We start from the raw sequence: 17819 nt of genomic DNA, 5'->3' as shown, positions 1-17819 counted from the left end.
TTTTATTGTTATTTTCCAAGCACCCAAAGGGTACACACAGACCCACTGCACTGTGCAGCTCACCTGAATGTTGGACTGGAGCAGCAATGCACTAAATTGCACTTCTGGCTACTTCTAATTATCCCGATTGAATTACTCTGGGCCTCCTCAGTGACAGACAAGTACATTAGATTAGCTCTTGACTTCCCAGGAAACACACAGCATCTCCCTGGCAATTTTAACAGCTGTAGTTTTATTTCCTTTCCCATCACAGATCAAACAGATGGTGTAAGATGTAGAACAGTTGAAACAGGACAGGCAACAATATTTCCCTGCTTATATGGCTGTTACAGACCTTTCTCCGTGTTGTGGCTGTGTCAGGAGTGTAAAGATGCAAATCTCAGGTTTAGTTTTTAACACCTTTTGAGTGCAGCTTGTACAGCCCATGTGCCTGGAACAATGAGAACATGAAATCAAAGTTCATTTCTGAGCAGAACATCAAGCCGAGCCTCTGACTGAGGAGATGGTTGCTGAAATGTGATTGTTGAAGGTTTCTCAAAGTTTTATTTAGTAAAGACAGCAGAAAGGCGCACTAGAAATAAAAATTGAGACTTAAATTCCAGGGCTAGTATTTCCAAAAGGACACTTCCAGTCTTATTTAAGCAACCAACCCGTTGACTTCGCCTGCTTTGACTAAGTTTCCCTCAGAAATTCCTGTGACACTAGTGCACAGTTTTGGTTCACCAAAAAGCAAAGGAATGAAAAAGTGCAGCTTTAAGTGAAATCTCATAGAATCATAAAATGGTGTGGGTTGGAAGGGAGCTTAAGGACCATCCCATTCCACTCCTTGCCATGGGCAAGGACAACTTCCACTATCCCAGGCTGCTCCAAGCCCTGTCCAACCTGGCCTTGGACACTTCCAGGGATCATGGGGCAGCCACAGCTGCTCTGGCAATTCCAGCCCAGCCAGGAATTCCCAATTTCCAGTCTCCCACCCATCCCTGCCCTCTGGCAGTGGGAGCCATTCCCTGTGTCCTGTCCCTCATCCCTTGTCCCCAGTCCCTCTCCAGCTCTCCTGGAGTTCTCAGAGTATGGGACATCAAAAAACAGAAAAACAGATTCTTGCCCCAAGACTGAGGTGTCTGACGACATCGTTTACACAAAGAGGAGCCGACTGGAGATCCCAGAGTCATTTAGACAGGAAAAGACCTCTGGGATCACCGAGTCCGACCTGTGACTGATCCCCAGCCCGGAGCACTGAGGCGTTCCTCGGACACCTCCAGGGATGGGGACTCCGAACCTCGCTGGGCCGTGCAGACACGACCCTCTTGGCGCTGCCAGCTAAAACGTGAAGCAGCAGCAGCAGCATCATTCCCTGGGGCCACGGAGCCAAGATGGAAGCGGGCGTGTGAGGGGAAGGAGCGCTCGGGAATGTCCGGCCACGGCCGCAGGGAGCGTTAATGGCCGCTCGTGAGGCGCCAACAGCCCTGGCCACCGCCAACAGCCCATAAGCGCCCGTTAGTGAAACTTTGGGGTGAATTACCCCGAATTTGGGGCCGGCGAGCGGGCTCATTAAACGAACCGCAGCAGCAGCTGCCACTGAGGGGAGGGCAGAGCGCTGAGGGCGGAGCGGGGCGGGAGCCGGGGGAGGAGGAGGAGGAGGAGGAGGAGGAGGAGGAAGAGGAGGGGGCGGAGGAAGAGGTGGGAAGAGGAGGAGGAGGAGGAGGAGGGAAGAAGAAGAGGCGGCAGCGGCAGCAGCAGCAGCATGGCGGCCGGGCGCGAGCGGCTGAGCGCGCCGCCGCCGCCTCCTCCTCCGCCGCCTCCATCTCCTGCCGCTCCCGAGCCGGAGCCCGCGGCCCCGCTGCCCAAATAGCCGCCCTGCCCCGGGTCCTGCCCCGCCCGGACAGCGCCCGGCCATGGAGCTCGCCAAGCCGGCCTTCCCCGCGCTGCCGCAGGCCAAAGAGGACTCTGAGGTGAGCGGGAGCTCCGCTCCCGGAGCGCACGCCCGGCCCGCGGCCCCCGCCGGGGCTTTCCCCTCACAGCCCTGCCCGCCCCGCGCCCCTTCCCGCGGCATTCCCGCGGGGATCCATCGCAGGCCGCGGCTCCGTGTCCCGCCCTGCGACCGCCGAGCGCATCTTCCCTTCCCCGGGCGCTGCCGGGCTCTGCTCCCTCCATCGCCCTCGCAGACCCCTTCGGCATCTCCCTCCGCGGTGCCCCCGGCCTGAAGCCTCCCCCTATCCCGGGCCGCTCCAAGCCCTGTCCAGCACGGCCTGGAGCGCTTCCAGGAACGGGGCAGCCACCGCTTCCCTGGGCAGCCTCGCCACCCTCACATTCAGGGAACTCATCCTCCTCGCTTCGTCTCCTTTGGCTTTTGCCCGCCCGCAGCGGCCCCCACTCTTTTGCACAGCCCCTTTCCTGGCTCGGCGTGGCACCGCCTGGCTGCTCGCCCTGCCTTGGTAAGGCCCGGCCGTGGCCCCTCCAGCTCCCCGCTCCTCCCGGAGCCGTCGGGAAGGTGTTCGGGTGCTTTCACTGTGTTTTCAGGGTGTTTTCACGCTGTGCAGAGCCAGGGTTTCTCTGCGGCCCGGGACAGGTGGCAGCGTGTGTCACAGAGCCGGTGTCTGATTTCTGAACTTGGCTGAACTCCCCGGCCGCTGACCCTGGGCGCTGGTGATTTGTTTTTTTGTGTGTCACAAACGTCCCCGAGTGTTCCTTCCCACCCCTCCGTCCCCTTTGGTGGCCTCAGATATTTAATGCGAAATGTCACAGCCTGCATGAGGGAAGCTGAGAGTGTCTGAGCTCTTTAGATTGTCTGTAGATTGTCATGTATTTCTAAACATCAGCTTTTATTTCTGTTTGAACAGCATTGCTCAATGCTGTTATGGCGGTAAATTACCTGAAATATGGGAGTGACTCTTTTTGTTCTGTTTTTGTTGTCAGGATTTAATACTCTTCATCACTTCAGAGCTCTGGAGGTGTTACAAGCTATTTAGTTGTTCTCACAAAGTTATAATCACTTTGTATCTCAACACAAATCATCTTCCATGCTGTGAGGTTTATAATTTGTTTGTTTTTAAATATCTTTTCTTTCTGGAGAAACCAATCCTTGTTATCCACAGTTTTGTTAACTAAATTAGCCTGGCTGGCTTTTCATCTAAAATGGCTAAAGAGGAATGTAGGGTTAAAATAAAAACGAAACCAGAGCTGATTGCCAGTCTAACAACTTTTAACTGATGAAAACTGAGATTGCAATACAGTGTCTTTTAGACTAGCTTTTACTTTTGTCTTTTTTAGTGGGCTGTCTGTAAATAATATAATTTGTAGTGTGTTAGAACTTCACATAGTGGGGATTTTCGAGAACTGGTTCTAAAAACTGTAAGAATTTATTTTCAATATGCTGCATTTCTGACTTGATATAAATACAAGATCATGTCAACAAATTCTGAGCTCCGAATGCAAGATAATAAATAGTTGGAATATGTGAGGGGAAACAAGAAATTGAAAGCCAGTGGTGAGTGTCAAAGTTCTTGTGGAAGTAACTTGTTAAAAGGAAGGTGTAGGAGACTTGAGGCAGTGCTTTGGAAAAGCAAACTGAGGAAACTAAAACCATTCTGCCCACAAAATGTAGATTTTCCTGGAAAGCAGAAGATGCTCTCTTGTGCATTGCAGCGAGGAGGCTCTTTAATGAGCACTAATCCCTAATATTTTGGGAAGTTGGTGATGGCTGGTTTAATGCTGGCTTGGCAGATTTGATTTCAAGATCCTGGGAAGGGGAGGAGGGAGAACTTGGGGAATCCCTGGCTGACATCCTGCTGCTCAAAAGTGCAGCTTTGTCACTTCTTTAACTCCATGCAAGTGCCACCCCCAGCTCCCTTCTCCGAGCTGACACTTGTAACCAAGTCACAGCTTTAATAATAATAATAATTAAAAATAAAGCCAAATCACTGGCTGGCTGCACAGCATCCATTCCTTCCTGGTACACAGAGAAGTGCTGAGGGGAGAGAGCAGCCTGGATTGACTGGGGCAGGCTGCAGGGATGTGCTCTGATAAATAGGTCACTTTTCCAGCCTGGATGTTGTTTACCCTGTCCCTAATCCATAGTGTGGTGTTTGGGATTGCTGGATTTTTAAATCTCTTGGCTGTTGATGTTTTTGGGAGCTTGGGAAATGCCAGAAAACCTGGAACTCATCATTCTGGCAAAGCTTTTCTGAGAATGTCTGTGAACTGAGTGTTCTTTTACAGTCTGGTGATGGTGAATATCTCAGTTTTATGAGTAATAGTGATTATATGTGATGTGGAAGCATTTCTAAGCTTAATTTTTTTTTTTTCCTAGAATCAGCGCATTTTCCAAGATCAGGTCTCAAACTTTCTTTAATTTGAAAAGTTCTGTGTTACATGTTTATACTGGGAGGAAAAAATATGGCTAAAAACCCATTAAAAAGTGTCAGGTTAATAACAATTAGTACATGTTGGCTTATTAGTACTGACACATCTTAGTACTTCTGGAAAGAAGGTCAGTAAGGACTGCAATAATTGAAGGAATGTAATAGAAATTATTTTCCCATTAAATTTTAAACAAAACAAAAAAGACTAGGATGAATATAATGAGAACACAGCAACAATTACCAGTTTATTTCTTTGTTAAAACATATTTGCTTGCAATCAGCCTGAGCAAACCAAGTATTCATGATGTACTTAGAATTTTTGTAGGACTCTCCATGGGTTTTGTAATTAAATAGCAGTCTATTGACTAAGCAGACATATTTGCCTTTTTATTATGCGTAAAAGCTGAGTTCTTTTTAGCACATGGAATTTTTGTAAAAAAGAAATTTACATTTTTGACAGCTATATTTAGTCTGAAATGCTAATGTATTTCTGACTGCTTTTTTTAACTGTGAAGTGATGCAGCCCATCTAAAGGTGGAACAAATCTATTAAACTTTTTTTACTCTCACTTTTGATAGGCAACACAAATAAACCCCTTAAAACACAGCTTTTCCCCTCCTCTGCAGACTCTTTAAAATATGTAGGAAGCTTGTATCATTAGAATTATTTTACCTGCCCACATAATAGAGCCCAAAAAATGGAGAACAAAAGCTGTGTTGTGCTGGGAGATGTAAATCAGGTGACAGATTTTGATCACAACTCTGTGGGATACTATCAGACTGCTTTGCATAAATGAGAAAAGTGCTCCGTGGCAGCTGACATGGAGCAGTCTCCCAGTCCTGATTAATCTGTGCCTCTCATCCAGGGGAGGCCTGGTGGGATCCACACAGGCACAGTGGAGCAGTTTGCAGAATTTGGGGAATTAAGGCATGTTTGGGTTGTTTTAGGTAAATGAGGATTGTCTCAGTATAGCCCAACTCATTAATTAAAAAAAGGAGGGCCATGAAAAAGGCCATTCCTGCAGCATTAGAAAAATTTTGATCACTTGGCTTTGTGCTTCCTGTAAGGAGAATCCTGAAGGATTTTCATCCACTGCTTTATTTCCAGTTTCATTGAAAAAAAATTATATGATGAAAGTTTTTATCAGTGCTGCTGGTATTTAATGAGGTGCCTTTAGGAGCAATGCTAGAAAATGGGACAAAAAGGAATTTTTTGTTTCCCCTTTCCATTTCTACTTTCCCTTTAGTTTTACCTTTTATCCTTTTCTGTGGCTTGTGTTTCTCTCTGCTAAAATAACTTTTCTTTCCCTGTTGTCCTTCATTCCTTCCTTCCTTCCTTCCTCCATGTGCTCTGTCATTCCCACCTGCTATTATTCTTCTTCTCCACCTTCCTGCTTTTGTATTCCTTTGAATTTTCAATAGCAAAAATGTCTCTGGTGGGGCCTTCCCATTGTCTGAGTGCTCTGGACAAACACACAGAATTCCCTGTAAATCTGCTTCCATCCCTGCATTGTTTCCTGAGTGTGGTGGCCATGGGATGGGACAGCTGTGCAAGGGTGGCAGTGTCACCTCACCCTTTCTCCTGCCCCTTTCTCCAGCCCTCAGCCACTTTTGGGATAGCAGCACTGTCCAAACATTCCTTGAGTTCTGCTCGTGGCAGTGCCACCCTCACACCTTCAGGGAATTAAAGGATTTGGTTTAATTTTGTGTATTTTACAGACTTGCACTGGGATTTCTACCTGGAGAAAAAAAAAAAAAAAAAAAATATATATATATATATATATATATATATATATATATATATATAATTGAGCCTGCAGTGGTCAGGTAGTTGCACTAAATGATTGTTGTAGGTGCCTTCCAACTGAAATAATCGTATTTGTATAATAACCCAAATATTATTAATAGAACTGTCCAAGAGCACGGAGCTTGACTGAAACTGAAGACACAACCTTTCACTTCATTCCTGTTTGTAGCTAATTCTGAGGCTCTTAAGTACCGTGTTTCACAGTGATAGATGTGACAGGTTTCAGTGATACTCAACTATTTTCCTTGACTATTCTTTTAGTACCTCATTTAATTTACCTCATGGCAAGTGCTCTGCTACTTCTTTATTATTTCAAGATTTCTTCTGCAGTTGTTCCATTTTGCAAGTACTGATTTAGATTTTTGTTCTTTGATGATAACATCCCTCTCCTCCACTTTGCTGGGCTAGGTAAAATAACGTGTAAAGTGCTTTCAAACCCAAGGTGTGATCTCATTTCACCGTGTGAATGACACTTCGAGCTGCCTGGGAATTAAAGCCTTTGTGTCGAGGTGGTTGTTGTGGGATCAGGAGCCAGCCCCAGTCCAAGCTGTGCAAGGGTGATGATGCTGCTGCTGGCAGTTGTTGCTGCCCTCTGATAGAACACAGGCTGTAATCTGAATTTCCTGAGCAGTTAAAAGCAGAGGCAGGAGCTGCAGCAGGTCAGAGCCCCTGGCTGTGCTGCTTTAACAGTTTCTGCTGCTCCAACTTCACAACTCGGGGGAGAACCTTGTAGCAGGTTTGGAGGAGAGGCTTGGAGTGTTACAGGGAAACAGCTTCAGGCAAGGGGATTCTCACAGACCTGGGTTTTTGAGGTGCACAATCCATCATGCAGGAGTCCTGCTGGGATGGATTGTGATGGGAAGAGAAATCTGTGTGGAGAGGGAAGTGATGCTATAAATCAACAACAAAAAAGATTTCTGGGAGTTGGAAAAAGTTGGACGCCTGGTCAGGGAGGTTTTACTGGGAGCTGTGCACCTTTTCCAAAGGCTTTGAGGTCTGGGAAGCAAGAGGAGTCATTGCAGGAGGTGGGTGATGCTGAGCAGGTGAAAAGCAGCAGTGAAAATCCAGAGGAGACCTCCTGAGGTCTAACTGCTGATGGGATTTCTCTTCCTGGTGGTTTTTGCAGCATCTCTGAGAGCTTCTCCCTGGGCCAGCCTGTGGTTCGCAGGCTCTACTAATTACAAGGCAGCAGGAGTTGAACCATCCTAACTGGGCTTGCTTTTCAGCCAGAGCTGAGCTTTGACAAAGACTGGGGCTGTAGCTTTTATGTGTGAAAATCAGATGGGTCTGCAGCCTTCAGCTGGAGGTGAGGGACCAGTTGAGCTGTGTCACAGGCACCCATTTCACTGCATCCCTTCTGGAGAGGCAAATGCAGGTTAGCTGTGGTGTTTAAAAACCACACTCTGCTTTGGTACAGAGTTTTGATGGCAGGGCTGGTAAACTCGTTTTAAAAATCATAATAGAATTTTTTTAGATTAAATCCTAGCCGAGGTCACTCTTATAAAAAAAACTTCACATCACTTTTTGCCATTAAACTGCTCTAAGGAAGAGCACGTGTAGCTGTGGCAAAATACGGACTAAATAACCCAAACTTTTGGCAGAGCTGCTCATGATGTAGTTTGGATATTGGATACCAAGAAGGTCTTTGTAGTGTGGACAAGTCTTATCTATTAATCCATAGCTTCCATTTATTTCAGCTGGAGATTGGCTGTGGATGGGGAAGGGAGGGCTTTGGAATGTGCTTTATTCCACCTTCTGTGTGTTTGAGGGGAGTGGCTCATCTTTAAAACTTTGGAGTTCTAAGGATTATTTTTTTTCCATCTCTTTTTTCCATCTCTGTGGTGTTTTGCAAGTATTGATGAGTGAGACTTCCAGTGAGTTGTCACTTGTTCTGGAGAACCTCCCAAATCCTTGGCAGCAAGGAATGCTGTTCTTCCCTCCACCTCTGGCATCACCCTTTGTTTTCTTAGCAAAATTCTTGCATTTGATCCGATCAAAAGAGAAGCTTTCAGTTGTTTTTTGTCTGCTTGGTGCTGCAGGCAGTATGGAAAACCTGGCTGATGAATGAATTCCTTAAAATGGAACCTGTGCTTGGCTTCAGTCTCCATTAATAGATTGAGTTTTTTACATAACTTTGCATAACATTTGAATAATCTGGCATTGTTGGTTTTGAAACCTTGAAGGGCTGTCAGCAATCGCCAAAAATCATTCTTTCAGTAGTTTGTGTATTTGTCTCAGATTGAAAGTTTTCCTTAAACACTGTCTTTCAGAGTTATTTTGCAGACTAAATCCCATTGGAAACTGTTTTTTTTTCTTCTTGGAGGGCATTGGAGACCAATGTCTGGGGACTGTAGTGATCTTTTTTTTTCGTTGTTCAGAACATCTGTGCTGTCTGTTGGGATTTGGTTCTGTTATAAATGAGAATTTATTCAGCCAGATTAAAAATAAAAATAATTTTATTAGCAGTCAAATTCTATCTCGCCAGCCACACAGAAAGAACAGAGCTGAGCCCGGGGTCGGCCCTGGGTGTGCAACAAGGAGTCAGCTCAGCAGAGGTTTTCCCCCATGCCCACACACCTCCAGCCTGGCACAAGTGAATTTTATAGGGAAAATTCCACCTGAGGTCAAGATTTCAGCAATCAGTCCTTTCTTCTATTCAGAGTCCATAGGTTAATAAGAATTTCTTTTTTTGGTGATGAGGAGAAATAATTCAGTGCCCAGAGTAGGTGAATTCTTGTTGGGAGTTTACGGGGAAGGCTGCATTCACATGGATCTGTCTGAGGATTTCCATGAGATCCATCTTGGGTCGTTTATGGGATGATCAGCACCGATGGTCAACACCTGGAGTTCCAATGATCAACACCTGGAGTTCTGATGGTCAACACCTGGAGTCCCCATGGTGAACACCTGGAGTCCCCATGGTGAACACCTGGAGTCCCCATGGTGAACACCTGGAGTCCCCATGGTCAGCACCTGGAGTTCTGATGGTCAACACCTGGAGTCCCCATGGTCAGCACCTGGAGTCCCCATGTTCTTTCCTTGTGGCTGGCGAGATAGAATTTGACCGCTAATAAAATTATTTTTTATTTTTAATCTGGCTGAATAAATTCTCATTTATAACAATCTGGAGTCCCCATGGTCAGCACCTGGATTCCAGCCATGGCCCATCTCCCGGCCGAGCCAATCCTTTTACTTGTGACTCAGTTTCCAATATACACCCAGTCTCGCCTGCAAAGGGGGGAACTAATACAACGGGCATGATTTAACAAGTATCCAATATTCCATATTTCACACAAGGAATGGAGTGAATTATATTTATTACACATAACAGTTCCCTTTGGACTTGCATTGCTCAACTCTTGCCTATTTATTTTGCACAGTTTACAGCTTTTGAGGCTAAAAATTTCCTGCCTCTGATACTTTTGAAAGGAATATTTGTAATGTGTTGTTAAGCCAAAATGGTGATATATTTGTGTTTTCATTGTACTCCAGATTAAGATTTCTAAATTCTACAAACAGAGTAAATAAACCTACTGAAGTGCTTGTATATTCCTGGAGCACAGCTTAGACTTTTCAGAGTTTATTGCTCTTAGGCTTGGTTTTGAACTTGGACAAACCTGGGTTTTTCTGGCCTTTTGAGGGGTGAATGATGCTTTTGTGTACAGAGCAAGCCAGCAGGGGTGTGCTGAGCCCTCTCAGGTCACCCTTCAAAGGATACAGTTCTTTGTATCCTTTACAAAGAACTTTGTATCCTTTATCTTTTATTCTGTAAATACCATCCTTTTGTCACAACATTTCTCCTTTCTACTTCCAGGAGTTTATTATTCCAGCTGGAACATGCAGAAGTAATTTAGCTACTTGTGTGTCTTCAGCAAAGCCCATTTCAGTGCATTTTATTTCCCTGTTTGTGCTGCCACTTTAGGTGCTATCCAAAGGATTGTCTGGAGTGGCTTAATGTTTATTTGCTTTCTTTTCCAGAATAACTTTACTGATACTAAAATCCTTCTTAATTCCACTTCGGAGAGCTGGAAAATCCTCCCTGTGCACTGTGGGGGTGTCTGAGGGAAGCACAGGATTTTCATTGTGTTGGTAAAAAGAGGTTTCATGTGAAATTAATACCACTGGGACAAGTGTAGGTGCTCAGGTGAACAGTGCTGCAATTTAAGGGATCCTCCCTGCTGTAATCCAGACCTCCCTTCCCAGCTGCAATATTTGGTGTTTAACTTCCCCATACTTCTGAGGCCATCAGAACATAGGGGAAGTTTTTTTCTTAGCTGCTGGTGTGTGTGTGAATCAAACAACAGAGTTATGTAAATAAATGTATGCAGTCTATTGGATATATTTGACTATTCCCTTTTTTTTTTTTTTTTTTTTTTTATAACCTCCAGATGGTAACTGGGATCTCATCTCCAACTCCTTCATGCGTGAGGGTCAAGGAATGAGTAAGAGCCTGTTAATAGAGGCCAGTGGGAGTTGTAGGGAAGGAAAGACAGGAATAGTCTCTGCCTGAGCATTTTCTGTTCGGTTTGGCAGAGCTGCAGAGTGGAGCAGGGGATGGAAATGGTGATCCTGGTGTTTGCTCTGGTCAGCTGGGAATGGCAGCTGAGCCCTCCCCGTGCTGGGGCTCTGGGGAAGGGGGTGTTGGGCTGTAAATGAGCAGCAGGATCACGGGCAGGAATGTTTTATTTACTGGGTGAGGAGCCTCACTAAGGGTGGAGACTCACTGATGCCTTGCTGTGGTCACGGAGAGCACAAATGTCTGGAATTGTTCGAGCTGAATCCTGAATATTCAGTCAGAATGGATTAGGTGAGGCAGTGTGGATTTTGAGGGTGTTGCCTGCTCTGCTTGTTATCTTCTGTTATTTCAGTGGCTGCAGGAATTCCTTTGCTTCTCTGACCAGTACAGAACGTTCTAAATCTTTTTTCCTTTCTCTTTTTTCCCTTCCTCCCTTCACAGGGAAGTTTCTCAGCAGAAAGCTGAGGTGTGGATGTACAGCTGATAAAGATCTCTTCCAGGATTTTTTGTAGAATACTTGAGGTTTTTTCACATTAACTTCCCAAATAGTGTTCCTTGCACTTGGGAGGTGCTGGCATCCCTGTGGAAAGGTAGCCTGAGCTTGTACAAAACTTGTGATTATTTTCTATAAAATGCATGTCCACATCTCTGCCTGGATGTTTTTCTCTATTGTATATATAATTTTTTTTTTTTTTTTTTTTTTATTTTTTTTTAAGGATTGGACCTATCCCATGAGGAGAGAGATGCAGGTAGGACACTTTTATTTACTGTTTGAGGCAAAACCCATGGAGCATTTAATGAGGAGAAAAAAGAGCTGGTATCAAAATCAGTCTTTACCTGTAAAGTGTCAGGCAGCACCATGGGAGACAGAACTAATTAGTTAATTAAGGTGAGGATTTGCCAGCTTGGAATACAGGTGTGTTTGCATCTCTGTTGTGCAGGTACTAAAACAGAAATCCCCCAAAAATTACATTTCTGTCTTTCTGAATGTTTTTAGATGATAACAAAAAATGTATCAGAGGTTTGCACTGTGTATTAGACTTAGAAGTGTTGTCGAGTGGGATGGACAATTAAAATTTTCCTACCATGGTGTCAGGCAAAATTTTGCACAAGATAAAATCTACACACCTGCATATCTTCATTGGTGGGGAGATAAATGGATTAAAACTGATGTTTTCCCACTGCTAGGCCAAAGCTCGAGGAATTTCCATGAGAGCAATTTGGAATTAATTACAAGACAGGATAATAAACCAAGTTAAGGGTTCCCTTCCCTTGATCTGGGGCAGGGTGAGATGCAGGAATCAACCTGGAGCTTAGTCCAAATCAAGGGCTTTGTTCCTGCTCCAAAACAAGATCTCCAGCACCAAGATCATGTTTCTTTTATCCTGCCAAACCAATTTTTTTTTCCTTGTCCTGCTATAAATGACATTGATTACACATTTCAGGAATATGTAAATTATTTGTGTCCATGTTCTGAGGTGAAATGTGTTATTTGAAATCATCTGGAGCTGGTATTAAGTGTCTGTTCTTCTCCTGCCTCCTAGGAAATCTTACCTGGGTTATTTTTAGGCCCATATTCTTCAGCTATGAAAAGCAAGGTATGATTTTCAGAATATTCTCTCTTTGCTGTGGTGATTTGATTTGTTACTGTGGAGATCTGCTCAAGTGTATCTATAGAGGTGTAAATTTGGTTGCAGTTCTGAACTGGAACATGAAAAATGCCAAAGTGGAAGGAATATGTGGTGCATTTGTAGGATGGTCTGAGCTATTTGTATTAAAATTGAGTCTTGAATAGATTTTTTTTTAAGATAATTTAAACTACATTTGAGACACTTCACCAATTCCTCTTTGCTGAAGTGTTGCAAGACCAGTCAAAGTGGGAACTCACACATAGACATTAAAACAAGGAAAATTAAATTACAATAAAGTCAAGCACTGCTCAGGCACAGCTTGGCTCTGCAAATATGCCTCATGATTTAAATGATCTTATTTTCATGGTCTGATTCCAGCAAAAATCCAATGCTGGCTGCAAATTCCTCCCTCATGTAGAGACTTGAAATTTCAGGCAAAGTGAAAGGTGGGGAGAGACAAACAAGTTCATTGAATGCCTTCCTATTTTGTCATTTTTTTCTTTTGGAAAAACAACATTTTTACACTGTAAATTTTAGAAAACCAGCTCAGATTTTCCTTGATATAGCCCTATTTGGTATCTAAGTACAGCTTTTCTTTTTATTACTATTTCTATATATCTAATATAGTATAATAATATAGTAATATATATAGGTAGTCTTTTTATTACATATTTTATATTATTATTAATAATTATTATTATTTCTGTATCTATTACTGTCTAATAGATTAATCTGTAATTTTTAAAATACCTTTTTTTTCTTTCTGCACAGCTACCTATACTTCAGAAACATGGAATAACCCATGTAATATGCATACGGCAAAACATTGAAGCAAATTTTATTAAACCAAACTTCCAGCAGTTATTTAGGTGAGAAATGATCAAGATTCCTTTGTGTGTGTGTGTGTTTTCTTTCCAAATATTTTCTTTCCAAATATTTCTTTTTAAATCTTTCAATATTGTCAGAATTATTTGAAAAATGTGCTGAGGTGCAGAAAGACTTTAAATCCAAAGCATGAATTTTATTCATCTTGAACATGTCTACAAATTAGAATTATCCATAGTTTGCAGCAAGTGTTTTCAGTTTTCAGTGATTTCTGAGAGGGGAAATCTGTCAGGGGGTGTTGGAGATTCCCCATTCCTTTCCTCACAAGGTTCTTGATAAATTTCTGGAATTTTGAGCAGAAATTCAAGGCAGGGGGTTGTGCTGGCTTCCTCCTGCAGTGGAGGGGTTGTAGCAGCTCCCAGGAGCAGCAACTCCATGGTGCTGTGTACTCACAGGAAATTTTCATTGCAGGTATTTAGTCTTGGATATTGCAGATAATCCAGTGGAGAATATAATCCGATTTTTCCCTATGGTGAGTAGATGGATTGGGAAGGGAAATCCCCAGGAGTTTTCGGAGCTAAGAAATAGCAGTTTCACATTTGGGATACTCAGCCTGAGGCACCTGGAAGTGCTGCCAGCTCCTGACTTTATAATTGACACTTTAATAAGTGTAATTAATTATTTTTTTGCAAGTATGGAAACAGGTGGAGTTGTAAGAGCTGCTTCTTGTTATAGTATAAAAAAATAATTTAAAAGAGTGGCCTCCAAACAGAGATTTGGTCATGGGGGAATTCTGAGGGGAAACATTTCTTTGAGCCAAAGAATATTTACATTTCTTGTTTCAAATTCAAAACAATAACTAAGTTTTACAGTGTCTTAAAACATGTTTGCTGCAGAGGAATTAAAAAGTAACTTGTAAATTAAACAATGTCCATTATTGGAACATACACCCTGGTTTGGAACTGTGGGTTTGTATCTTTATTTGAGTTCAGTTTGCAGCTGAACAAAAGGATTTTGTTCCCTCTTCCACCAAAAAACCCGAAAGTGCCTTCACTGGTCTTGCAGTGACAATTTTAGGAATAGCTTAAAGTACAAAAGAAATACAAATGTCCAGTTGAAGTGGGGTTTAAGTCTGCACTATTGTCACTGATACAAAAATTATACCAAATTTAGGTGTTAATACTACGTGCACTTAAAATAATCTGAAAGTTTGAGTCTTGTATTTTTTTTTCTTTTCAGACTAAAGAATTTATTGATGGAAGTTTAAAAAGTGGAGGTAAAACTATATTAACTTTCTCCTCATTTATTAAGGTGTTGTTAAAGCTTTAAAACTAACTTAGGGGTATGGATTAGAGGCTCTTAAATGAGGGGTTTTCTAAATTTTGGGGGGTTTATTATGCTTGATTTGAGCTCTGTTAGACACATTCAGAGCCAAGTGTTCTTTCCTTTTGCCTCTAACTGGAAAATCAACTTCTGGGGTTTGGGGTTTTTTTCACTTGGAACTCAGCTGAGTTCTGTGCATGAAGTTTTCTTGTCCCCACTTAAATGTATGGCCTGAAATCTGCATTGTGGCCGTTCTGTCACTCAGAATCCTCCCAGGAGCAGGAATCCCAGTTCTGTATCAAAGGACAGAGTGCAGTTAGAAATTCAGGGTGAAGGAAGACAACATCTGGTTTTTTGGGTGTGCCTTGCTGCTGCTTGGTTCTCCATAACAGGAGAAAATCACATTTCAAAGAATTTTATTCAGTTTATACAAATACGGTGAATTTTGGTTTTTTTTTCTTCTTCTCAGGAAAAGTTCTTGTCCATGGGAATGCAGGGATTTCTAGAAGGTAGGAAATGAACCATCCTGATATTAATATTTAAACAATGGAAAGGTATTTTACTAATTTTTATTTGTTTTGGTTTTTTTTCAGTGCTGCCTTAGTTATTGCATACATAATGGAAACATTTGGGGTGAAGTACAGGTAAGAACTATTCAGGTTTTAATTCAGGTGGTGTGAGTGGATGATGATTTTGGAGGGAACAGAAACTGTTGTGTTTTCACTCAGTCTCATGCCTTACCTAAGGCTTTACCAGGAGCTGATTATTCCATTTTCCTTCACTGCAGTTGTGTTTACACCCTTTTTTTATAAGAATCAGGCACCTGCTGCTCAGGGAATGAGGGCACCAGCCTCCATCCATGGATAAAACCTTGGGAGAGCCCCAGGGGCTGTTCTGAGCCCGTGTTGGACAGGAAAGTGAGCTGAGCGCTGGGGTGGGCAAACAGAATTGTGCAGCTGCTGCTTCCTGCTTTGGCCAAGCAATTTCAGTTGTAAAAACCAGTTCTGGGGAGAGTTTAGAGATTCTGTAGTGCTGAAAAACTGATAATCTGAAGGAAGACTCAAACCACAGAGACTTCTATATATTTTTCATTGAAGTGTTTTTTTCTCTTTTTTAAGGGATGCATTTACTTACGTCCAAGAAAGAAGATTCTGTATTAATCCTAATGCTGGATTTGTCCATCAACTTCAGGTGACTTTTAATTCTTGATCATAACTGAAAAGCCATTTAATGAATCATCTTCCTGCCAAACACCTATTTATACAAATATGCTTCAAGGAAATGTCAGGAGCTGGAGGAAAGCTTGGGAGGAAGATGAGTGGGCACTTTCAGTTCCTTAAAGTTAAGCTTTGGACAAAGCAAATCCAGGAAAATAAATAAAAATCCTGTTTTGTGCAGTGATTAAGAGGCTTTGAAATGTCTTGGTTGGTGCTGAAGGAACTGCAAAGGAACTGTTATTTGATCATTAAAGCCATTTCTTTAGTCATTCTGGAATTTTTCTTTCCCTGACTTCCTGATGGTTTTTGCATTCGTGTCAAAGCAACAAAGAATTCTCCTTCTCCCAAATCTGTGCCTGAATATGAGATGCTCCCTGAATTGGTCCTGCTCATCCTTAAAAAGCTTTATGCCAAAGTAATTCCAATCAACATTTTTGGACCTTTCCAGGAATATGAAGCCATCTATCTAGCAAAATTAACCATCCAGATGATGTCACCTCTGCAGCTGGAGAGATCCCTCTCAGTCCCACCTGGCAGCACAGGTGAGAAGCTTCTCCTGCTGGGTGGGGGTGTGAGGGGATTTTTAAGCAAACCTCTAGCAGCAGATCCCAAACTCTTGGGAAGGGTTTTTGGTGTGCAAGCTGAGTTTAAACCTCAGTGTGAAGTGTTTAAATGTCCTGGTTTGCCGTGGCTGAAGTTCCCTCTTGCCTCCTGCAGGAAGTTTGAAGAGGATGCACGAGGAGGATGAAGATCTTGGCACCATGCAGGTGGCAGCAGCACAGAATGGCTGATGGCTGAGGACAAGCACTGGTTGTAGTGAGAATTCCTGCCAAGAAAGGTGAAGAAAACTAGGGAGAAAAAAAAAACACACACAAAAAAAACAAAACAAGAATTAATGCAAAACAATGAACACACATAGCTTCTTTTCAAATTACATGTTGCTTTCAGATGTAAATCTGCCTCTGCAACACACTAAGCATCATTTTTAAGATGTTGGACTTCTTGAATGAATAGATGGCACTGATTGTTTTACTCCTTTTTTACACTTTACAGTTTATTCTAAACCAAGATTTTTGGACTTGCAAAGAGGTATTATTGCAATAATGCACTTTTCATACTTGAAATTTCTTTATTTGTATGATATAAAGTTATTACTTTAAACAAAATGCAAGCGGGGGGGGATTTGTTTATAAAGTTATTTGTGTAATTTATAACAAGAGACTTTAGTAAAGAAGAAGTTTGCTAAAATTCACCTTGTTCTCAGTATGTATTATGGCAGAAATGTGCTTTAGGAACATAAGCATATAGAGGTTAATTCAAGTTGAACTATCCAGAACATCCTCAAACTGATTTTCAAGGAGTAGTTGCTATTGCAAGGCAGTAGTGGCATCATTTGAAGTAAAAATTGGATTTGTCTTTGAAAACTGGGGCCCAGGGCACTGCCCATAATGGGATCAAGACTTAAAGGATTCACCTCAGCTCTGGTAAAACCTCAGACTCAGCTAAGAAAACACTTCTTGGTGCTTTGAGGTTTTCAGACTGGGGATTGTGCAGCTGTAACTCTCCTGCCTCAGCAGCACAGAGGTTGTGCAAGCACAGCCCTGGCTCTGCATCTGCTTTATTTCCCAATGTTTGTTGCCTAAAAGGCAGGGCTGGAATGATTTGGGAGCACTGTGGTGACTGAGTAAGGCTATTAGAAAAGTGTGTGTTTGGGAAGTCTGAGCTTGGTTCACAGTGAAAACTTGTGTTTTAACAGGGAAAAAATGGCCTCAGGATTTGGGGATCAGAGCATCCAGCAGCACATTCCTGTTCCTGCTGATACCCTCTGCCACCTACAGCAGGGATGGAGCAGCATAATTCCTTCAGGGAGAAAAAAAATCTGCAATAAATAATGTGATGCTTTAGTTAGGAACTTTTCAACCAGAAAAAAGTGATTTCTCTCCTGGAGAACTGCACTGTGTCAGTGTCCAGTGCTGGTTTGCAGTTGCAGAGGGTTTATTCCTGCTCTGAATTTAACCCTCCATAAAGGAATGCTCTGGGGCTCTTGGGAAATGCATTCCCAGCCTTTGGAGCACGAGGCTCCCACATGGCAGCAGTGGGGCTGTGCCTGGCCCTGCACAGCCCCAGACACTGCCAGGCA

At 42.9% G+C, this 17819-nt stretch overlaps 1 protein-coding gene across 1 annotated transcript; it reads left to right on the top strand.

Annotated features, from left to right (window-relative positions):
• The first annotated feature begins 1712 nt into the window (after window positions 1-1712).
• STYX (serine/threonine/tyrosine interacting protein) lies at window positions 1713-16931 on the top strand. The gene is made up of 11 exons (XM_021538441.3): window positions 1713-1952; window positions 11400-11432; window positions 12228-12281; window positions 13086-13183; window positions 13611-13671; window positions 14379-14415; window positions 14932-14971; window positions 15056-15106; window positions 15581-15653; window positions 16128-16221; window positions 16397-16931. The coding sequence occupies exons 1-11, from the start codon at window positions 1896-1898 to the stop codon at window positions 16468-16470; spliced, it is 672 nt and encodes a 223-aa protein (XP_021394116.1). The 5' UTR covers window positions 1713-1895; the 3' UTR covers window positions 16471-16931.
• Window positions 16932-17819: the final 888 nt, after the last annotated feature.

Source organism: Lonchura striata, chromosome 5, assembly GCF_050655825.1.
Source record: "Lonchura striata isolate lonStrDom1 chromosome 5, ASM5065582v1, whole genome shotgun sequence".
NCBI classification, from domain to species: Eukaryota; Metazoa; Chordata; class Aves; order Passeriformes; family Estrildidae; genus Lonchura; species Lonchura striata.
Note: the sequence above shows the minus strand (reverse complement) of the source record. Positions and strands in the feature narration are given on the sequence as shown.

Bases quoted from the DNA above. Each gene is read 5' to 3' on its own strand.
- STYX (XM_021538441.3), top strand. From the start codon at position 1,896: ATGGAGCTCGCCAAGCCGGCCTTCCCCGCGCTGCCGCAGGCCAAAGAG. The intron at 12,282-13,085 runs GTATGATTTTCA...CTTTCTGCACAG, and splicing joins CTTCAGCTATGAAAAGCAAG to CTACCTATACTTCAGAAACA. The intron at 14,972-15,055 runs GTAGGAAATGAA...GTTTTTTTTCAG, and splicing joins AATGCAGGGATTTCTAGAAG to TGCTGCCTTAGTTATTGCAT.